The 24,893-nt window shown below is 35.2% G+C and overlaps 1 protein-coding gene across 4 annotated transcripts in view; it reads right to left on the bottom strand.

Moving 5' to 3' along the window:
* LOC149529469 (N-acetyltransferase) overlaps positions 1-24,893 on the bottom strand; it is a 57,598-nt gene that overhangs the window by 11,108 nt on the left and 21,597 nt on the right. For all 4 annotated transcript variants that reach the window (XM_089810255.1, XM_089810257.1, XM_089810258.1 and 1 more), the window contains exons 8-10: positions 19,675-19,785; positions 19,023-19,542; positions 18,398-18,909 (exon numbers count right to left, since the gene is read on the bottom strand). In XM_089810255.1, the coding sequence (XP_089666381.1) occupies positions 18,398-18,909; positions 19,023-19,542; positions 19,675-19,785 (1,143 nt within the window). The remainder of the gene's footprint in view (positions 1-18,397; positions 18,910-19,022; positions 19,543-19,674; positions 19,786-24,893) is intronic.

The raw sequence follows: 24,893 nt of genomic DNA, 5'->3' as shown, positions 1-24,893 counted from the left end.
GTTTCAAAATCTATTGAAGTCTTTTTCTTTGGACAAATCTAAAATCCTAAATCTCTTGGATTATTTCAGAGTTGCTCAACGTTTTGGATAAAGACTTGCCTTTCTCATTCTTGGTGGAGTTGACGTAAGATTTCCTTGGTTATTTCTCTAAAGGCATTTGTATATATTTGTTTTGAAAGTTCTTGCAAATCTTTGACATTTCCATTTTCAATTTTGTATCTCTTTTGTGTATATGAAGTTGCTCCTTCTATTTTTTGTCTTTTTCTCCAAGTTGCATATGCAAGGTTTTATCTTTCTTGCATATGCAGTTGGGTGTAAAATCTCGTTCTTAAAAGAAAGACAGGTTCATTTTTTCCTCGCATGTGAATGCAAGTTAAAACACCACCATTATGCATTTCTTGTACTTCAATATGGCTGCCCTATGGTTGAAGTTTCTCCCACATGCTTACTGGATAGAGTTCCACATTTCGCACTTGTTAAAACATGAGATGCTTAATGTGTTATTCATTTTTTCCCTTGCTCACTTAATTCCAAGCCTGTTGATCACATATGTAATTCACTCCAAAAAGCCCATTTTTTGTTATTTCACTCATATTTTACCCTTTCTAAGCATGACCCATTTGTACATTTTCTACTCTTAAATCAATCTATTCATTTTCCCTATCCATACCTTGTGCAAAACTCGTGTTTTTACACTCAAAATCTTGTTATGGATCCTTCACATGAAGATGTTCTCATTTTATGGGATTTTCATGTGATAGTTGTGCAAGCGTACCATTTTGTAATGCCAAGAGAACCTACTCCAGCAAAGGTCAAAGACAAAAAGAAGATAAAGTATCAATACGATCAATATCATAATTCCATTCCACTATCACTTGTAACTTCCTACTGTCATGAAGTGCGGGATATTGATATATCTCATATGAACATTGAAGATTTCCTAACAAGAATTGATGTTGAAGCTACCGAGAATATGACATGGATCAAGCAAAATCAAATTCATTTCTTGTCTACTTTCCCCTTGGCAACACAGGAGCCAAAATTCATTTTTGCATGTGCTAAACACTTTGATGCACCTTCTCGAACCATCAAAGATCAACATGGCAATACTATCATTAGTCTCGACCCTGAAACTATTGATCGTATTTTTCATGTTCCTCATACTCCAATTGTTACAAACATTACAAGACAAAAGGCTATGGAACGGTGGAATGAGGATATTGCTTAGTGTACAAAGTTCGTCAACGATAACTAGTTGATCACTAAGAGGCCCAACCTTGTTAGATGGCCAATAAAGGGCATGCGTCAATGTGATTTCAAGGAAGAAATCAATGATCTCATTACATTGCTCAGTCACTTGGAAGGGCTCAAAGATTCAAACACCTTCGAACCTTGGATATATAAGTACATCTCACTCATAATAAGTTCAAAAAAGAATGTGTTTTGGGCTGAATTAGTGAGTGATTCAATATGCAAGCAGTTGGTGAACGTGTTGTCTTTTGGTGTGTTCAACATGAACTCCTACCTGGTATATATTGCTGCTGCCTTGGGTACTTTTTCTGGTTTGTCAACAAAAAATGATAGATCTATAGTTGATGTGTGGGAGTACTATGAGTCATTGCCTTTGAAGCAAAGTCAGATACATTTGTGAAGGGTTCAGGATGCCTTCTTTGGTCATTTAATGTGTCTGTTTGATAATGAACTCTCAAACAAGCGAGTTTCTAATGAAGTGTGGAACAAGGTAAATGAATATGGTTGCATGTTCTTACAATTTCCTAACTTCACATATCTGCGAGTTAGATGCTTCAAGGGAGAACCATGCACGTTACCAAGGTACCCAACTAATAAAATTATACTCATGGAATTGGCAAGACAACTCATGGAGGTATAGGCTTATCAATCCAGTCTGCACTGACCAGGAGTGGGGATCTCATCACATAAACCATTGTATATTGGCGAGTACTCATTGGATAATGTTTCTAAAGCAAAGAACATGGAGTTTGAACTTCAAAAGATCACGTTGAATAAATTTGCAGCCAGGAGTTGTTTTGATTGGAGAGGGTTACATGACAAGATGAGGAAACAATTCTCGCACATACATTATCTAGAAGATCTCTGAATTGATGTACAAACTCATGTAGATATACAGTGTATAAGCATGCTTTCAACATCTGAGTTTTTCAACTTTGCAAATTGGTCCTTGTGGGGAAATTATTTCAGTTTCTTGTTGGTTTTTGTTGCTAACAATGCCTTTGTAAGGTTTGTTCTGTGTAGATGCAGCATCCCGATATTGTGTCGAACTCAAACTTGAACTACAGGTTTCAAGTTCAAGCTCAAAGATTCGTTGGTTCAGGAGTTCAAAGTTCAAGGTTCACAAATTCAAAGAGTCAAGATCCAAAGTTGGTTTCAGCATGCAGGTTCAGATGTAACAGTATCAAGTTGAACTTGAACTTCAAACCACAAAGTTCAAAGTTCAAAGTTTGAAATGCAGATTCATTGGTTCAAGCTTCAAAGTTTGTCAGTTCAGATATGCAGTTTAATGTTCAAAATCCAAAAGTTCAAAAGCCCAAAATTTGCAATGCAGAATTGACAATTCATTTTCATGGTTCATCTGTTCACCATCTCAAGGGAGCTGATTCAACTTCAAAGGATGAGTTCTTTAAGGTTTGAATTCAAAAGGACAGCTTCTAGATTCAAAGCTCAAAACTCCCAAGAACAATTCAGAGGTCCAATTCCAAAGAGTCAAGATTGGAGAAGCTTGAATATGTAAACTTCATAGAATATGTTGAATGGCGGGACATCTTCCATTTGGATTTGTTAACAAACATGCCTTATCTGTCATTATCATTGGTACCATTGTTATCAAAATGGTACATGGTAATACCATGTGAGATTCTTTTAAATTTAGGGATGAAATGATCTAACTCATGAGGCCGAAGACTTTGTATTAAGAATTCAAACCGGACCATGGACTGTGAGATAAAAAGATCACTATGGCGGATCAATACATCATAACCTACTCCTCAAGAGATCAATGAGCTTACTAGTGACACAAGAACATGCCAAAAAGATCCAATGTTGACTCCTACAAATGAAGTTTTTTAATCTCTTCATCAAACTCAGTCAAACAGATTTCAGCTTTATTTATTTTAGGCAGATCTAATGATCACTTTTCCCAATGAACGGATTTTATGAACACACAACCTTTTCAAGAGATTTGGAAATCTTGCTAAAGGATTGGGCTTCATCAATATTGGTTTCTCTATGTCCAAGTTTGAAGATTTTATTAAATGATTCCATCAATGAATCTAAGATCAATTTCAAAATGTGGAGAACACCGGCAACTTGTTTGACAAATTGATAGCAGCAAGCCATCGCCTAAGCCCGCAAGTGTGAGGGTAATTTCTCCTGGTCCCTTAGTCACATGGTGTGAAGTTTGATACCAAATCTCCAATCTAATGCGGTGAACATAAGAGAATGGGCGCAAACTGCTTGACAAAATGCACGGGCTTGATAGATATGAAGTAGGGGTGTCAAAAGATATCAAGATGAACCCGCAATGAATAACATGGCCAACTAGACAAACATTGGGCATTACTCTACATATTGATGAAGCACTAATAAGCATGACCTCAATATTTGTACAACAGTGGAAAGTTCAATCGAAGGGAAGGAATGATAATTGAGTTATCGTGATCTCACACTCAAAGATGCTGATGGCGAAAGATGATCAAATTACTAGTATTGGGCCCTAACAAACCCAAAGATGGGAATATATAAAGAAACTTCATTAAAAGGGGCAGCCAACATATCTCACAAGAAGTGTTTCAAGCACCCACGAATCAAAGGTTTCCTAGGTACGTAATGTGAACATAGAAGAAAACCCTTCATTAAAACTAGTAAATTGGAGCTTGTGATAACTTCCAACTACCAAATTCCAAAATGGTGCTTCCATCGTCAGAGATCCATCTCGACTTAGGTTGAAAGATTAGTGGTGTAGAGTTTGAGATCATTTGCTCGAGAGACAAAGAAACACCAAAGTCCAACCCCATGGTTGTGAGAACACCATCGCCCATGTTTTCAGTCGCTATTGATGGATAATCATTAATTGAATCTTATATATAAAGGCACATGCGGCGCATGCCATCTGTTTCACAAATGTCTCTATACAATGAAGGACAATTTTCGCCTAGAGACAAACGGACTATAGAGGATGGTTGCAATGATCAAGTTTCAATTTCCTAATGTCAATCTTTCTTGTCCTAACAAACCTTCAAGCCTGCAGGGAGTCTACAAAGGAAGTCAATTTCCATAGTTCAATAAATGGAACATGTAAGCTTCTTGACACAATATCTTCTAGTGAATACCAAAATCAAGAATCAAGCATGTATGGAAAATGGAAACATGTTTGGTGAGTTGTCATCTCTTACTCATTTCCTAAACATAGGATGCAAAGGCGACTGTGATATATTAAAAAGTTTCTAGTAAAGGCGTGATGATATTTGAGGATATTGGGGTATTTATCACTGGATTGTGGCCCAAATAGCTCCGAGCATGAGTGTCAAAGTCCAAAAGTGCCAAGTTGCAACACAATCAAGAGTATACTGAACAAGTGTTGAAATGTGAGAATATAACATTCTACACACTTAATTAAAATGAGATTTTCCCACTAGCGACAATTGTGGGCCAAAAGGACAGAGACATTGGGAATTTTTTAAAAAGTATCCTGCTAAATCTTGCCATTTCACTATCAAACAGAGACTATTATAAGAGAAGCTTGATATTATAATTATTGAAGGGAAAAGTCATACAACTATTGGTTGTCTGTGTAACTAGAGAAAAAGAGAAAAGACCTCAACAAAGGAATTTTCTTTCTTTTTCAAGAAATGCTTATGTAACTGAAATGTTACAGGATTAGCCAAGTTAAATATGCCAAAGGAGAAGGAAGCAAGGGTTCTTCTTTTTTGGTTTTGGGAGTCCTAAGGCTGCCAAGGAAGAGGGAATACATCTTTATGCTTTTTGTAACAGGGGAATATATGAAAGTTTATTTGATATTTGCTGCATTCTTGATTATAGAGGCAAGATACACAATGGTCTTGTGGTCATTTTGTGATACTTAGAAATAAGGCTAAATATATTTCACAGGTCATGTGGTCTATAAATTAATTCGTCCTAATTAAGATTAATCATATGGTTCTCTTTTTCATGTTTATGAATATCTTCCTCCTTTATTGTACCAAGCATGTGTTGTATGTAATGTTGTGGTTCGCATACTCACTTCTTGCAGAATATCATGTCTAACTTCTTTTATCTCCTCTATTATGTGAAGGATTAAATAGGCAATCTTGTGGTCGTTTGTTTGTCCTTCTTTCACCTTTTTGTTTATAAATCTTATAATCGCATTCATTTCATGCTTATGAATGAATGTTAGAAAGCCTTAGTATCTTCAAGTTAAAGATACATCCTATCATTTAATTCATTGCAAATCTTTCCATGAGGGAGTTGTACCTCTCAATTTAGAGTAGAGTTATCAATCAATGGTAATTCGTCCTTTTGGTGGTGTGTTTGTTCTTCCATTCGGGCATTTCTGAGTCATATTCTATATTCCTTTTCGAAGGACAAATTTGTTTACCAACAAGGCGCATGGACTATACTCGTTTAACTATGAAGCAGATTGTGGATTTCAACTTGGCATCAATCCCTCCTAGATTTGAAGGTGATGATCAAATCCTGGATCCTGAATATTTCAGAGTGATGTGGAGAAGTTACCCATTCTTCCTCCTATTTGGTCATGTAAGGGAAGTACTTCAATTTAGGATATATTCCAATTTATTTCTGCTAATACCAACACTTGGATGAAAAGAAGGGATCTCAAATGCATTAAAATAAAGCCTGGCAAAGACTTTGATCATGCTGGTCCAATTGGTTTGAGATCAAAAATAAAGGGTAAATGTAAAGATAGGACATCTTCGTCTACATTTGAACCTCTTGTTCAGAGTTTGTGCAAGCTATCTATCAAAGGAGGAAAGGATTCAAGAGTACTTGAGGTAAAGGGGATTAAACCTCCATCAATTCAAGTTGACTCGAGTGATGATGAAGCGAGGAGATCAAAGAAGTATTCACTACTAGGTTCATATCCTCTTGAGGTTCTTGCTACAACTTCTTCCAAACTCAGCACCAGTATCAGATGAATCTCATGATTCACCCCTAGGCATGGCTATGGATGCATTCTCTACAAAGCATCCATCTGTTGAAGATCCCATGACCATCACTTCAGCATTGCCCGTTTCTTCAGTTTCACCTACATTAGAAATAGGGGGAGATCAATATAATTATGAGTGTTTTTTATACATACTCTTTGTCACTTCCTGCTGCCATTGTGTTGGTTCCCAAAACCGCAAATTGAAAATTCAAGAGCCTACCACTTCTCAGATAAGACTTCTCAATCAGTTTTGGCCAATGAACGGGAATACTTCTTGATTCCCCTGCACTTCAGGCTCCGCTACACCTAGGCAAGTAGACCTCCTCGAACCTAATCACTTGATTCAAAACTTTTCTAAAGTGAATTTAAGCTTTGGAGTTCTCCAGCTAGCAAGGTCCTCGAACTCAATTAAAATGAAAACTGGATGCTAGATAATGGTTGAATGTTTTGTATAATTAAATAATAATTAATTTGATGCTTGTAGGAAGTTATAGATTTTCTGACTTTAATAATAAAAAGACCAGTGCCTCTGCTCATCTGGGCAATAGAGTCAACTTCAATGAATTTTTACATACAACTTCATAAAGTTCTTAAGCACTTAGACTACCAACAATTAAATAATCAAGATGCAACAGATCAAATATTATGCAATCTTAAATTAGTCCAGATTGAATTTTAACTCTAGTAGAGAGACAAACTGGACACAAATACGGAAACAATTTAATATTTCATAATATCTGTGATGATCGAATTTAAAATGCTACATGAGCATGTCCACTTATCCAATATTTAAATTGTATACAGAATTCCAAAAAATAATTACAAAGGACAATTCATTCGCAATTTAAATCTCCATGCCATTTAAAAAACAAACAAAAGACTTTATTTTATTATTAAAATAAAATACTTCAATTTATATTACAAGTCATATTAAAGCCCTTATTCCTCCATACAAGTAATATAAAATGCTTCTTCCTAAATATGAATGTGAATTCAAATATGTTTTTCTTTGTTATTCTTTTTGAATAAAACAACTCCTATTTATATCCTACTAATTTTAGGATATGACTTTTCAAAGTCAAGAGTCATAATATTAAAATTACATAATTGCGCCTTTTAAAGATTACTTTGTTTCAGATTAATTAATCTATCATCGCTGGAACATAACATTAATTCCTTCTTATTAAGTTTATTCAGCTCTGCAATAATATTTCTTTGCCCCTCGATAATTTTTCAACCTTCGACAGCTCCTCAATCTTCATTGCATATGAAAAATGTTGTCGTGAATGAAAAGATGACCTTCAATCAAGACGCTAGATCTTCCTTCCTGCTATTATTGCCATTGTGCATCTCAGTCATTGTTGACTTTGTGGCTTGTCTCGGCTCGTCTCAAATTTCACCGTCCAACTCCTGAAGCAATTTGTGTGCTTGTTCTAGTGCTTTCCAACAAGCCGTCTCTGCATATTTATTAGCAATGAAGACATCTAGTGAAAACTTTCCTCCTGTGAGTGCATTTTAAAACACAACGACATTAGGAATTGGTTTCTGAGTTTCTTGTGGGTTATAAGAGACAAATTTCATGAATCTCTAAACGCACGAGCCAAAAGAGTGATATACTTTATCCATAAATGCCATTGAGTATTTCTTATTAATTCAAACACTTGCACAAAGAGTGACAAGTTCTATTTAGATAATAACTCATTCTTGATGACATCCTTGTCTTCACCTTATCAGGAACTTTTCAAAAATCTCAAACTGCATATATCATTCTTTTCATATTCAAAGGTTCATGACAATGTATAGCACTAATTTGGGATGGCTTTTTCATTATTAATCTCTATTTCAGAGTCATCGTGTCACACTTGGGAGCAATATAAACCTGTTAGGCATTTCTTGTGTATGGTTGACTTTCTTTACAACACTTTTAAGTTTAGGATATATGCTATATGTTAACTGTGTCAAACTTTTGTATCTTCCCATATCCAATATCTACTTTGTGCAATATCTTCAACATGTGAAACAATAGGTTAATTGATGATATCTTGCTCTACCATATTGAACCATTCAGACCTTTTTAACAAGAAGATTCTTTCCCTTTTCAGCATAATAGAAGTTTGATTCCTTGATTGCACTTTCTTCTTTGCTTTGTATCTTTCAGATTTTCATCATAGATCTCCAATGTTATTACACAAATGGAAGCTAAAAATTAGAGCTCCGTCAATGGCTCTTTCTAGGGACATATGCTCCTTGTGGGCATAGTGAGATTCCAGTTTTCTCTGGAGGAGCAGACCAAGCAATCATGCTTATGATGATGCACAGGTGATACTGGGTGGCCCCAAGCCCCCCAAAAATGAACATAGATCCTTCCCTCTATCAAACACATAATTCTCATCATGTAACACTTTGAAGTTGTTGATTATGGTAAGCTTTCCCTTCTTTATTTCAATATGCTGCCCATACATCAAACATTTATTAGATGCATCGTCCTCATAGATGATGGTTATTGGCTCTACTTTTTCAATGTAGTCTTTAGGATTTGATTTATGTGTAGCCTCTGAGAAGTCATCAAGTACACTATAGTCTTTGCAAGGTGGAAGATCTTTATACATACAATCTGACCCATTTTCACAAAAAGAATTCGAAGATAACTCGCATTCAAGAACTTCCTTTTTATCAAGAACTTGATCAAATAGGATGCTGGAACAATTTTCAGAACTATTCTCCAATATACTCTCCTCATTACGCTTGGCTGGTTCAATATCATCTTCACATGTTTGCTGCAAGTCCTGCTCATAGGATGAATTGAAAGAAGTCTCATCCTCTAAATACACTTCATGAGTTTCATCAACTTCAAAATCATCATCGAGACATCTATCTTCATCATGGTGCTGATGGACTTGATTGCAAAGAAAATCCTCCTCAAACAATGGATTTGAGAATATAGTGAATTCAGACCTGTCTTCTATTACTTCTTCTTTGAACAATGGGTTCAAGAATAAATAGAATTCAGCCATACTATCATGAGAGCTTTCATTTGGATCATCAAGTGTGTCATCAACAGGACTAACGTCTTCATCAACATTATCTTTTGAAACTTCCCCATGTTTTTCATACATTGTATGCAGTTCTACTTCATCCTCACTATATGGTTCTTGTGAATTATTATATCTTTCTTCCAATACCTCTTGAGAATGCATTGATCCATCGCCTTGCTCACCTTGGTGGATTGAGAAAAAATTTGGACCATTTCTTTCAATATGTTTCTGATATTCCAAATCTAACAAGGCTGAAATCTCTTCCACGCTTAGAGAATCCTCTTTCTCATTTTCACATTCACTGTCACCTGTAGGCATATAAGTATCATCATGGGCTGATTCTCCTTCAAAATGTTCAAAATTTTCATCTCCATTCAAATCTGAAACTTCATTTGACTCATGCTACTTCAGTCTCACATTCATTTTCCTCTGCAACTAGTTAATTATCCATAAGTTTGAGAAAGTTAAAAAATTGATGATCATATAAGTGGCCTAACTCCCGCATCCTGCAAAGAAGATCAGATGATGGAGGTCTATATTCTGAAGGTATTTCTTGATAAGCATTAAACATTCTCATGAAGAATTGTGTTGCAAATTCACCTTCTTGCTTCTCTAAGTTCCCAAATGCATCCGAAAGAAATATATAACTTGAACTTCCATCCATTATTTGAAAGAGAAGCTTCAAATCCGGGTAATCTGGTGAGATTCCCAACTGACAAAATTTTCTTATCAATTCCTTCTGTGGAGGCATAATGTCTGAAGGTACTTCTTGAAAAATATTCAACATCCTTATAAATAAATGTGTCAATGTCTCACCTTCATATCTTTCCAAATTGAAAAATGCATCCAAGAGGTGTATGTGTGCTTCCTGATCATAGTACAAATTGTCCAAGTTAGGTAATGAAATCATTTCCTTCTAAGTCTTTTCCCTCAGCAAAGTTACCAACTGAAACTTGTATTAAATAGAGTCGCCACCTCTTTTGAGGAATGTATTGATTTTTGATCTTTCGGGTTCTTACTTCTAGCAAAGTATGCTTCCAATCAAACTGATAGAACTACCTTCTGATTCTAGTCTTATGAAATTTGGAACTTTGGGTAACTTCACAACACCTATTGTGAGCAACTCTCCCCAGTAGAGTCGCCAATCTGTTGTTGGACTCAGATGGGGCGAGTAAAAGTTCTCAAGATCTTTTGTAAATCAAAGTAGGTAAACTTCCAAAATATCTAATGAATAGTTCCCCAGTAGAGTCGCCAATCTGTTGGTTCCCAAAACCGCAAATTGGAAATCCAAGAGCTTGCCACTTCTCTGATAGGACTTCTCAATCAGTTCTGGCCAACGAAGGGGAATACTTCTTGATTCCCTTACACTTCAAGCTCTGCTACACCTAGGCAGGTAGGTCTTCTCCTCAAACCTAATCACTTGGTTTAGAGCTTTTCTAAAGCGAATTTAAGCTTTGGAGTTCTCCGGCTAGCAAGATCCTTGAACTCGATTAAAATGAAAACTGGATGTTTGATAATGGTTGAATGTTTCGTATAATTGAATAATAATTAATTTGATGCTTGTAGGAAGTTACAGATTTTCTGACTTCAATAATAAAAAGACCAGTGCCTCTGCTCATCCGGACAATAGAGTCAACTTCAATGAATTTTTACGTACAACTTCATAAAGTTCTTACGCACTTAGATTGCCAACAATTAAATAATCAAGATGCGACAGATCAAATATTTATGCAATCTTAAATTAGTCCAGATTGAATTTTAACTCTTGTAGTAGAGAGACAAACTGGACACAAATACGGAAACAATTTAATATTTCACAATATTTGTGATGATCAAATTTGAAATGCTAAATGACCATGTCCACTTATCCAATATTTAAATTGTATACAAAATTCCAAAAAAAATTACAAAGGACGATTCATCTACAGTTTAAATCTCCATGCCATTTAAAAAATAAACAAAAGACTTTTTACTTTATTATTAAAATAAAATAATTCAACTTATATTACAAATCATATTAAAGCCCTTATTCCTCCGTACAAGTAATATAAAATGCTTCTTCCTAAATATGAATGTGAATTCGAATATGTTTTTTTTTGTTATTCTTTTTTAATAAAACAACTCCTATTTATATCCTACTCATTTTAGGATATGATTTTTCAAATTCAAGAGTCATAATATTAAAATTACATAATCGTGCCTTTTAAAGGTTACTTTGCTTTACATTAATTGATCGGCACATAACAATAATTCCTTCTTATTAGGGTTATTCAGCTCTGCGATAATATTTCTTTGCCCCTCGATAATTTTTCAACCTCTAACAACTCCTCAATCTTCATTGTGTATGAAAAATGTTGTCATGAATGAAAGGATGACCTTCAATCAAGACATTGGATCTTCATTCCTGCTGTTATTGCCATTGTGCATCTCAATAGTTGTTGACTTCATGGCTTGTCTCAGCTCTTGTCTCAGATTTCACAATCCAACTCTCGACGCAATTTGTGCACTTGTTATGGTGTTTTCCACCATGTCATCTCCGCATATTTATTAGCAATGAAGACATCTGGTGAAGACTTTCCTCCTGTGAGTGCGTTTTCAAACACAACGACATTAGGTATTGGTTTTTGAGTTTCTCGTGGTTTATAAAAGACAAATTTCGTGAATCTTTGAACGCACGGGCCAAAAGAGTGATATACTTTATCCATAAATGCCATTGAGTATTTCTTCTTGATTCAAACACTTGCGCAAAGAGTGATAGGTTCTGTTTAGATAATAACTCATTCTTGATGACATCCTTGTCTTCACCTTATTGGGAACTTTTCAAAAATCTCAAACTGCATATATCATTCTTTTCATATTCAAATGTTCATGACAATGTATAGCACTAATATGGGATGGCTTTTTCACTATTAATCTCTATTTCAAAGTCATCATGTCACACTTGGGAGCAATATAAACCTGTTAGGCATTTCTTATGCATGGCTGACTTTCTTTACAACACTTTTAAGTTCAGGATATATGCTATATGTTAACTGTGTCAAACTTTTGTAGCTTCCCATATCCAATATCTGCTTTGTGCAATATTTTCAACATGGGAAACAATAGGTTTATTGATGATATCTTGCTCTACCATATTGAACCATTTAGGTCTTTTTAACAAGAAGATTCTTTCCCTTTTCAACATCATAGAAGTTTGATTCCTTGATTACGCTTTCTTCTTTGCTTTGTATCTTTCAGATTTTCATCATTAATCTCCAACGTTATTACACAAATGGAGGCTAAAAATTAGAGCTCCATCACACTGTTCATTCTACAGCATCGCTTGATATGAGTTCAACTCAGTTTGAGCAATTCATGACTGAAGTTACACATAGTAGCCCTACTCTTATGGCCATTCAAATTGAGGCACCTGCTATAGTCACTACTATCATGTAGAGCAATCCAGAGTTAACTATGGCAACTACCACTTCAGCCGATGTATCTTCTTTTAGTCTTCCTCCATGGTTGAGTATTGTCACGCAGAAGAGAAAGAAAGAGGAAATCCCACCTAAGGAGTTTGACAAATAGGTGACCAAGCCAAGGATATCAAAGAATAAGAAAGCCAAGACAGTTTCTCAAGTTGTGGTTGATGAAAATCACAAGTATGCTAAAGTAGTTGAACCAGTTTTGGAGAAATCTATTGAAGACATGCAACCTGTCGATTACAAAATCACAATAGTTGAACTTGGTAAACAAACCAAGCAGGGTTATCAACAAGATGCATATGAGGACGTGAATTTCCTTACGTGAAAAAATGATGAGCTATGAGATAAGAAGAGCAAACTAAAGGAGAAGAATGCACGTCTCTTAGGGATCATTGAGGAATTAAAGAAGTCATCTTCGAATATTGAATCTATTCCAAATATTTGTGCTGAGAAGATCAAAAGAAAAGCACAAGTTGTAGATGAATGGGTGACCAGCATTGAATCACAAGGTAATCAACTCATTCGTGATATTTACAAAATGCTGAGGAAGGGCAAGGAGGTTGCTGCTCGATTAAGTGATATTCAAGGGTCACTTAAACAACAATTACAGTTGCTAGATGGGGACATTGGTGCTTGGAAGAGTGTGATGGAGCTTGACTTGGAGGGTTTATGTGCTTATGAAGTCGTCTCATCTGTTGAGATGTATCATGATTAGAAGCATCTGATGATTAGAAGCATCTGATGATTAACAAGGAACAAGTTTTGCAACAACTCATGAAAGATGCAGAGGCAGCAGTATTGAAGATTGAAGAGAAAGAGCAGATGATCAATGAATGTTACAAAAAGTTGTCATGTGGAGTAACCACTTAGAATGGAGAATTCAAGAAAGAGGAACATATTCTTATGGGGTTCATTGAAACAATTCGCTTGCAACTTGAAGCAGATGATTTCAATCTCTGTATAATGAATACATTTGCAAGACAGAAGTGTTCACTTGACGAACTACAAAGAAAAAAGGAAATTTCTATTAAGGAAGTTTCAGAGGCAGCCAACACATATCGAAGGATCATAATAGTTGTTGAGTACACCAGTGAGCCTAATGCTGAAGTTGTGCAAAACTCACTGCAAAAATTTGCAAAGATTGTTGAGACATTGTGAGCATTTCAATCTTCCATATGTTTTTAGTAGAATAGTAGTAGGAAAGGTACATGTAAAGAGCATCTATGTTGTAAATATAGGATAACATATACCTATATGATCAGCTCATGTAGTTAAGTTGCAATCGCATTGCGCATGCAACTTTGAATAAAGTCAAAGTAGCTAGTTAGAGATACGTCAAGGTGGTTGAGGTTGTTCCACTTTTTCCTCCACCTTTCTCTCTTCATTTTTCCTATATAAAGGAGAGCTCATTGTAAATAATCATCTTTTCCTTTATAGGAGACGGTTGAGCTTTTGACTAGAAGGCTTTGTATTTCTTGTTGCAAATCTTTGAAGTGAATAAAGAAGCAAGTTTTTCCCAAACTATGCGTTGTGATGCTTGGAGTTAATCTTTGTCTCTTACGTTGCATTGATTGATTCATCTTTGTTACTTCTTTCCATGTGAAGGATTCAAGAATTTAGTGTTGGTTTTAAAAGATTTGAAGCTTTCAAAAACAAGGTTGATACAGTTTGATAGTGGCTACAACTACTAAGATTTAAAGACTTTGAGCTTTACTTCTTCGTATATAATTTCATATCGGAATAGTTGCACAAAGATTTTGACCTTTGTTAGTTGTTCGTCCTTTTACTTCAAGAATATTGCTTGTAGGAAACTTTGGGTTCTTGCTATCAATCACAGAAGTTAAGCTGTAATTGTTGTCTTAAGATTGTTCTTACATCCATTCTTCAGCAACCAGTATTACCGTAGCAATAGATTACTTTTGTTGAATTGCAAATAGTTGTTAGTATAAGATGATTCCTGAAAGAAGAGGAATTGATCTTGTGAATCACCTATTTTTTATTTCCACTTAGGTTTCTGCTATAGTCACCTACAGTAAGAAGGGAGCCTTCCCTATTGCTAAGAGGAGAGACTTGTCTCACTACATCATTGCCTAAAATTCCAATTTTGTAAGTTGTGGTTACAATGGCTTACAAAATATTTAGACAACAGTTTCGAAGATCAACAACCATCTATGTTTGATGCCTTGTTATGTTGTTCACCCAGAAACAATATTCACGACATATGTTAGTCATTGACCACTGAATTTGTGTAATTTGTGCCTCTTGAATATTGATATATCTAATTTATTATTGACTGACCTCAAACATATCTCTAATGTTGAGGATCTGATCAGAACATATTCGCAATTATATTTAATGCTCCTTTCATTTTTGCTGACGCGTGGTTTATTGCTTAAATGTTTAAGTGCATTGACCCCCTTTTTTCAGCATATTGCCTTTGTAATTATAAAATGTGCTTACAATGTGGGGCCTGCGGTTTCTTACAATGCAGGGCTCGCAGTCCTTTTGCTGCAGACATTAGAAAATCTTCACAATCGATGTGCTACATACCGTTGGGTTTATCCGGTTGTGCCCATCTCCTTAATACCTTTACTTTAAGCTTGGGCCTACCTTCCCCACAGGGTTATCAAAGTGCTTTGCATTTTGTTATTACTAACAATAATATGATCACCCAGTTGTGATTGGGGTAAATTTGACTGAAAATGTCATTTTCATTGGTTTTTTCACTTACACAAGGTTTGAATTTGAATTTAAGTTCGACAACCATAAAATTCAGATGAGTTCAGCAAAGCAAAAATTCAGAAAAAAATTCAAATTAAATTCACCTATATAATTTTATTTATTATTAAATATAAGTTATATAAATATATACAACAAATAAAATTTATATACACATCTATTACTAAAAACCATATAATTTATAAATAATAATATTAACATATATCATATATAGGCAAGAGCCTAAAACACAATGGTAACTTGTGAGCCTCTCATGTGGGAGGTCTTGGGTTCAAGCCTACTCAAACTTAACGCGTAATAATAATTAATTACAATAAATAATAATAATTAAACTAGGCTTCAAACAAAAGCCATCATCACAAAGCAAGATGACTGGTTATGGCGCAGTGCAAGAGGATTTGAAAATAGAAAGACTGTGGTCTCCCTTCATCAATAAAGAGCCCATTCCTCACAGTATGCACTTGCACTAAGACTAGCAGAATCAACACACAGTTATTGTGAAGAAATAGCCAAATCAACCCTCTGATTTTCCCATACAAACATATGGCGAAATTTTTAAAAAGAAAATTGAAATTTGGCAAAATCCAAATGGCACAGTTAATATTCACCGATTGCAGTGACTTAACTTTTTCATAAAGTATTTTTGCCAACTTAGGTCTATTCGACCCTCCAACCCTGAAATTGACCACTAAAAAGATCAAAAGGGTTGTTTTATATGTCATTTGTGTATTTGTGAACTAAGTGATGTATGAACTTATTTTCTGTTGCACATATATATTCTTGTATGGATAAATCCAAAACAAATCTGAACCCAACCCAAAAGAAAAATTGAACCAATTTTGATCCTGAATTCATAATCGAATCCAAACCGGCAGCTTCAAGAAAAATGATCCTTCCTCTTAAAGCCAACTGCTGGCCCTAGAAAATATCTATCTTTTCCATTGAAATCACCTTGAGCGAGCATTTCCAGCAGCTGGAGTTTGATTGTCATGTCATATTTACAAATTTGCTAGGGCCGATGATTCAAACTCTCGAGCACATGTATTTCAAGGTAAGTAACTTTAAACCTCCTTCAGACTCTTTTAATTTTCATGCAGCTCTCATTTACACAATCAGCATAAGATGGAAGAAAGTTGAATTAACCTGTGATGAGGTGTAGATAGGAGAAAGGAAGAATGGGTTAGGTCATCATGGAATCTCATGCAGCTTTTGAATTAATTCCCAGGTTATTTTTTGCCTCCTTTAAATTTATAATCCTAACTCTCTGCATTTTAAAATAAGCCACCTCCATTACCCAAAAAGAAATCTCACTTAATAGTGTTTACCATAGGCTTCTAAGGATTTTTCAATCATTTCCCCACCTAAATTCCATAAATGTAGATTCTTCTGCAACCATTCCAGAAATATTAACAGCCGAATAGATAAGCAACAGACTAGAACTAAAGCTACGAAAAAAGCCTATGAATACCCTGAAGTTAGAGCTTTCAAGAGTAGAAAGAGAAGAATACCAAATCCACAATGATAAGGTTATGCAAATATTCCACTAGCCCCTCTTACCCTATTTCTGTTGAAGATAAAGAAGCACAACTTACTCCACTTGTGGTACCATTGCCATGTGTCCTCATCTTATGGGGAGCCAACACTTTATGCACTCTCTGAAGTCCAATTCACCATACAACAGTTATGCAAAATCGGTCACTTTCACATAACATAAATTTTACTACTACCTCTAATATTCAATTACACTCAATCCCTCTTAACGCCACCTGGTTCTTACAGTGGATCCTCCCAGTGCTTTTTTCTTTCCTATTCCATTTTCCATATCAATTTCACCCTGTGGAGCCCATCCTATCTCCTTTCCCTTCCCTCTAATAAATATTTTTTTGATTGTCCTCTTAGGTTTTAAATTTTAAAGATTAAAATTTATACTCAAACTGTCTCCAACAAGATGATTCCAATTTGTTGCCTCTTCTTCAAATAACTTCTTAAGACATCCAACATCAGAATAAATATCTGAAGAATGCTCACAGGCATAATCTGGTCATAAAATTTAATCTTCTCTTCCTCCATGTGTTGGAAAGCAAAAATAATAATTGATTCAATAAAAAAAGCTATGTTGACAAGTTCATTGTCATCATTATAGATCACGAATATAAATTCTAGGCAATTCTTTCCTTGCTCCTCAATACATCCCACAAGATTGTTTAGGCTTTTTAGGAACAAGCTGAGCTCCCATCTCCCTCAAAGTGTGACAACCCTTCAATATTTATTATTAGCTGCTACAATAGTACAGCTATCCATGGAAACCAATGTCAGACTGCTCCTACTCATCCACAAATGACAGTCGTTCCCTGGCAAATGCTCTCAATGGATGAGGAAAGTCAACTTCACCTTATACACAGATGAAAGAATTATTTATTCACCCTGTAGCTAGTGATTTGTTTGTAAGTATTTGCACAGTTAGTACTTCAACATGTCATGGCTTTGTATCTCTTTAAATATGTTTCCAACTCCATAACAACAAGAAGATTGAAAATCCTGACTGTTTTTTAATCCTAAGATTCCTACTTATTTCGGTAATCTTCAGCTGTGTATCTGAAAACATCACTCAATGTATCAGTTTACATATTTCAATGCCACTTCTTTGGAATTTTTATTCCTATATATGCTCAAGTTTTCTTCATTTAAAATATGAATTGAAAGATAACAGGAAAATCAACATTTCCATTGACCACAACATTTGGTCCCATACAGCTGTTTTGTACTAGTCAGATGAAATCACTTTTACATTTTAAGGCAAATATAGATGAATATTTTTATAAAGCATTTAGAATTCAATATTTTAATTTCTAAAACAAGAACTTATAAGAGGAAAAGCACAAACATATAGTCATATAAGCTAGAAATAATTCACAATTTTCATCAGATACAACAAATTCATCCACACAGAAGGATACCTTTGTAAGCTTCATCTTTTTCCTCTCGTCGGCCATATTCATAAGCATTATGATAGGCTGTTGTCTTTCACCTGTGGAAGCTTCCAAATGATTGTCTGTGAAGGGTTCCTTATGAACCAGAACTTGCTGTAAATTTGAAGCTTGTGTTTGGGAAGGAATTACTTCTGCAAATGGTTCCCGCATTATGCCTGAGGTAGTATTAGCACTAGCAGTTCTACCTTCATTTTTGTACATACGGAAAATATCATTCTCATCTTCTGCAAAAGTAATATCATCATGTTGATAATCCACAGTCCCTTTTATTGACTTTGACAGGGACTGTTCAAATGGGCAACTTCTCTTTAAACCTCTTCTTTGAGGTAAACATGGAGTGTTCACCTTTTGTATATCACTTGATTTTACTATGGCTGTTTCCTCTGTATCAAGAGATTTATAATTGAAGATTCCTTGTTCCACACAAAATTTCATCAGTGAATCATCATAGTGTTTCATACTGCTTATGTTCAAACCTTCTGCAACCAACACATAAGCCATAATGCATGGTTAATTCTAAAGCATTCAAAGATAAATACTGAAAAATACTATGACAACAGATTACAAAAATAAAATGTACTAGAATACCTACTTTCCATGCTATCCAATTGACCATCTTCAGCTTTGACAGGAGAGTCAGAGGAATTCATAGGAGCACCCATTCCATTATTTCTGAAACAAACTTGTTTACCAGGTGACCTTGCTATACTACCTACATTCAAATTGTTTACATCTTCACAAGGAATTGAATGGTCAGTGTCCATGAGAATAATGTTTTGGTCGAGCCCCATAGTTTCCTCAAAACAACACTTTTTAGTCAAAAACTTAACAGTAGTTGCTTTTGCTTCTGTTGCTATTGGGGTAGTTATATGTGAAACCGGAGATGTTTTTGACTTTGAATTGTCAGAACAAGGTGATAAGAACTTGCATTGCCTCCTGTACCTTGGAGGAGATAAATTTTTGGCATTATCAGAAGCATAATTATCTCCATTTAGGTGAGAAACCAACAGTGTGGCACTGCCTGGCATGGACATTGCCCTTCGGACATCATTTTTTATTGGGAGCTTTCGAGCTTTCCCCTTACCATCTACCTCAGCAAGTGTAGAAAATCCCTGCATTGCATGCAAACAATGACAAAAAGGACCTATGGTAACAAACTAATTAACTTGGTGAACTGCACTCATCTGTATCAAGATGGTACAATCACTTGCTTTTAGTCAGAAATTAAATCAATCAAAAAATACCTGTTCAAGCCAAAATCCTTCTGACTCGCGATCACCCCAACAAAATAAAGTTAAGACTCCAACATCCTGCAATCTTTTCTTAACTTCTCCATACAAAAGCCGGCCAAATCCCTACTTACAACATTCAAGATTCAAGTAAGCCAACTTTTGAGAAAGGTATATACTAAAACAGACACCATTTTTACAACTATATAGTGCTCCAATTCCAAAATACTTTCTCTGTAAAGAAGTTATCTTCAACTTTGGGAAATGTGTTCATGAATAGAAAAAGTTTGTATAAATGTTCTTGAGTGACTGGACACAATTCGACAATGTTGGTTGTTACAGACCAATTAATGTACCAGTCATATATAATGCACAACCCAAACATTCAGCAAGGACATATTACTAAATACTTCTACTATTACACTGCTTGACATGACTTTGCAAACAATCCAACAATTGGTGATTGAAAACAAAAGTATTAGGGATAACACAAGCAGAATGATGACCAAAACAAAACATATATAAAGCTAGATGCAAGAACATCAGCAAACCACTAGATCACAAAGACCTGGAATCAGTTGTAATAGTTTTATTATTATACCTAAGATGCTGGTTTGGGTTTGGGTTCAAAGAACCGGTTCGTCTGTACAAAAAAAAAATTCAAATGGGGTTTGGCTTTGTCTGGGTTTGTTAGTATAAACACACACACACACATGTATTTATGTATGTATGCATACAGTCTAGAAGCATGAACTAAGATAGGAAAGTCACATGGTATAATAAAAACAACAAAAACACCATAAACTTGTAATCATAGCATCATATCAACATCAAAATAATAATACTAAGTTCAGGCATCATTGTTTTGACTTTCAACAACTGAAACTTCATACTAAATTTCAATTATCTATTGCCTTATCTAAATCTTCTTCTTCTTCATCATCTTCATCAAAGGCTTTAGTTGATTCATAAACAGTGCCAATGCCAATGGGATCAGGTGCACCAATAGTTTTATACCAATAGCATGTCCAACCTTCTTTTTTTATATGGCTAAAAGGTTATTTAATTAAACTAACTAAAATTACAACATATCACAGACCAAATCCAGGAAGTCAAAATGGCCAATTCTATTTAACTTAGAGGCCCTGACCTAGTGGTCCTGTTGACTCAGGGTTCCAAATTTTCTTCTGTTGCATGCTCCTGAGAATAATTTGGAACCTTTTGGAGTTACATAGTCAGATGAAATTAACATCTCCTTTGCTGCTTACAACATTGTAAGAATCCACGCATGTTCTACCACAAAAAAGTTAAAAATTACGTCAATCCATGCTTCTAGCTGCAAAAAGTCCTTTAAGAATGCAACATAAATTCTCAAACCCCCTTGTCTGCAGCAGCTAAAAATCTCACTATGAAAAGCTAGGTTCACTTTTCTTTTGTGAGTGTGTGTGTGGGGTGTGGGGGTTAACTAGGGGAATCAGCAGCCCCTCGTGGAACAAAGCCACAAAAAACTCAAGTAGGACACCACATGGGCCAAACCTTTACAACCCCCAAGGCCTATCTTCAGCTCAACAATGTGAACTTGGGTTTCAAACTTGTCACCATTACCTATCTTTCAACAGCCAACTGTCTAGTCTACAGCACAAGGATGACCTCCAAAAACAAAATTAAAATAATGAAAGGGCCTTAACAACAGCCTCTATGTTCATATTGACAACCCTCAATTCCACTGCTCCTGGAAATTTGTCTAGTCAACCAATCACTCTGTTTCCCTCTCTAAAATGGTGCACAAAGAGAACTTCTTAGATGAATTTCTCCATACCAACCTCTTCCTCAATATCTGATTGCCATGTTATAATGCATATTAACTGGTTGAACCCTCAACAGTTGACTACCATTGTGCAATATATTACAATTTTCTACAATAAACTCTCAAAAGCAAGCACCTCCTCTATTGTGTCCTATTCTCTAGTTAAATAACTTGTACTTCTTCTTAGATGAATTTCTCCATACCAACCTCTTCCTCAATAGCTGATTGCCGTGTTATAATGCATATTAACTAGTTGAACCCTCAACAGTTGATTGCCATTGTGTAATATATGAGAATTTTCTACAATAAACTCTCAACAGCAAGCACTTCCTCTATTGTGCCCTATTCTCTAGTTAAATAACTTGCACTTTAAAATATTGTAATGATGGCAGATGTGATTCCCTGTACAATCATCTAGAAATATTCCACTGGACAACTAGCACAAAACCTATAATCAGCCCTAATATTAGGGCTGAAAAGACAGCTATTTTTCTCTGTAATTTTTAAGAACAAAACCAGTTACTAAAAGGCCAAGGTGACCTTATGAAGCACATGATCCAACCCCCTGGTGGAGAAAGCCTTTTAACTTTGTGCATTACACTGTTGTGGAACACCGCTACACTGTCCTTATCCTTCTCGACATCATTTGTTTCTCCTCTTTTCCTCGACTCTCTTCCTCTCTGCCTTCCTTATTTCCTTCTTGGCATTCTTCACTTTCTTTGTAGACTACTCTCTATGGGACTTGTCGCACTACTTTTTAACAATCTAAATCATTCATGTGCTTTATACACAAGGCATACTTGCATGAACTATCTCTGTATTGTTGCAACTTGTCACTATCAAACTAGCTATCCAAAGAATTGTGTCACAGAAATTCATATAAAGCAAAGAAATAGAAGGAAATTTGACAAGAATTTAGATAGTGAAGACAGTAGGCACAATTGACCAAAAAAAACTAGCAGCAAGAATTGCCTTGACTATTTATCATTCTACCTACCCAGCTCACAAGTATCAAACAGAAAGAAGTGTGGGGGAAACAGGATTTATGTCTATTTCAAAAACTTGAATCAAGTGTCCTTAAAGGATTAGCACCCATCGTCTACTATGAACTAGGCATTGTAAATAGTCACAACCTTGGAGATAATGTCACCACTAGATGAGCTTTGAAAGTACAATCAGATTGAAGTGGTTCTTAGGGATTAGTACAAGATATATTTTATATTTATGACTCTACATGGAACCTTTACTCATAGAACAATGCCTTATGGGATGACGAATGCAAAGGTGACTATTTGAAGAGCAATTGATAGAGCATGGGAAGACCTTCTTGTGACCATTTCACACCATCACCCCATTGCAAATGGGGACCCTCTCTTTTTGCTTGTAGTTGTTAGGTTTTGGTGGTAAAGTTGGCAGTTCTAAGCTTAAAAGGGTCGGAGAGTGGTTAAGTAATCAAGTTGTCAAGTTGTGATTTCAAGTGGTAGTTCTAAATTCTTAGGTCACTAGGGGTTGAGTTGTAGTAAGTGTATTAATCAAATAGTCCAAAATACATTGTAAAGGAATATTTAATGCTTAAGGACCTTCAAATCCTTATAAAGTTTGATTATCCATACTTAAGATGGTCAAAATCCTAAGGAAAATCAAGTTTTCTTCATAAAAATACATAAATTCTGGACATGGCATGAATTTTGAAATTTCCCCAATTCAAATACATAAAATCGGACATGGCATGGGTAAAATGATGAAAATACAGGCATGGCATGAATTTCCCCACTTAAACTGATAAAAACCCAAACGTGGCATAGATTTCCCTACTTTAAATGATAAAAATCTAGACATGGCATGAATTTCCCCACTTAAATGATGAATATTCTAGAGAAGGCATAAATTCCCAACTTTAAATGATGAAAATCTGGACAAGGCATGAAATTCCCCACTTACTAAGATATTTTTCAATATAAAAAAATCCAAGTGTTGGGCTATTAATCCAAACATGGATCGGTCATCCCTTGGGGAACTTAGGGATGAGCAAAAAAATTTGAAGTATGGGATTGCATTAATCCCTACATGGGTCAAATTTCCTCATGGATGGAGGGAAATAATAACAGATTTTCCTTTTTGAGTTCGAATTTCCCCTTTTAGGGAAGGTAAATGGTGGACTTAATGAAGTATTTGCAATCCCTACATAGTTAAATTTTCTCTTGGAGGCTTTAAAATTAAAATTAATTATATAAAGGGAAATGAAATAAGTTGCACACACTTCGAGGTAGCAAGATTTTATCCCACAGTGCTGTTTTGGTGAGAACTCAACCAAAGACTACATTAAAAAGACAAGCTACAAACATAAGGAAGAACAAGGGATTGACTAAGTGATTAAATTCTTAGGCCCTTCAAATGGATGTAGGCCCTTCATTTGTTTTTGAACTCCTATATAAACCCCACTCCTCTCATTTGTAAACAGAGATTCATAGATTGTTGCATAAAACACTTAAGTAAATTCGAATGTTAGTGAAATTAATATCTTTTGCAAGTTGCATGGTTTCTTGTCTCACTTGGAGTAGATTGTACTTTCAAGTTGTTAAATTGAATGAAGGATTTGATGAGAATTTTCTATTATAGAATCAATATGTTCATACTTTTTATGGTAGGACAGTTTTCAGCTATTGTGCTAAGTTAGTTTGAACTTGTGATAAAGAATTTCACTTCTATTAATATATTCATTGTTCAAATGTTGGTAAACATTTGTGATGTGAAAAGCCTTAGAATACCTTAGGAGATTGCACCGCTCTTGTGGAGTTGTTGAATTTGGCAAAGCAAGGATAGGTTTCAAATTCCAATTTTGTAATCTTGTCTCCAAAGTTCATAGGTCTAGTTTAGAGTTCAAATGATTTTTCTCAACCCTTAATCTTTCCCTTTTTCTTTTACATCTCATTAGAAGTAGAATCCAAAAGCTCAAAAGCAAAATTATTTGAAGGATACAATCTTGTGTAACCATGTAAGTCCCCTTGGAGGTTTTCAACAAATCATCCTATCATGATTGTCTATCCCAAACAACAAAATCACACGCATTTGGATCCTTGGAGTCATCTTTGTGATCACACAATTCGTCTATTTAGCAAACTGAAGAATTTGTTCAAGAGAGGATAGAGTACCCTTGATATTTAATTTTGTGTTGTTTGTGTCATAAAACAAAGACCAACGCCATTGCAATATCCCTGTAGGATATTATCCCTAGATTTTAACAGGAAAGTTCAAACAAATATGTTGCATGCAGTTGATTTCAATTTATCCAGCAAAATACAAAATACCCAGCTCGAATAGAATTTTCAAAAATGAATGTTGCAATTAAATCTTCAACAAGAAATATCAAAGATCCAGTTGTAGTTACAGATTTTAGTATTTACAGCAAGATTGAATGCCAGAAATA

Source organism: Cupressus sempervirens, chromosome 11 (genome assembly GCF_028749045.1).
Source record: "Cupressus sempervirens isolate cs-2001-9-10 chromosome 11, ASM2874904v1, whole genome shotgun sequence".
Lineage (NCBI taxonomy): Eukaryota > Viridiplantae > Streptophyta > Pinopsida > Cupressales > Cupressaceae > Cupressus > Cupressus sempervirens.
The sequence above is the reverse complement of the archived record's forward strand: the minus strand, read 5'-3'. Positions and strand labels throughout refer to the sequence as shown.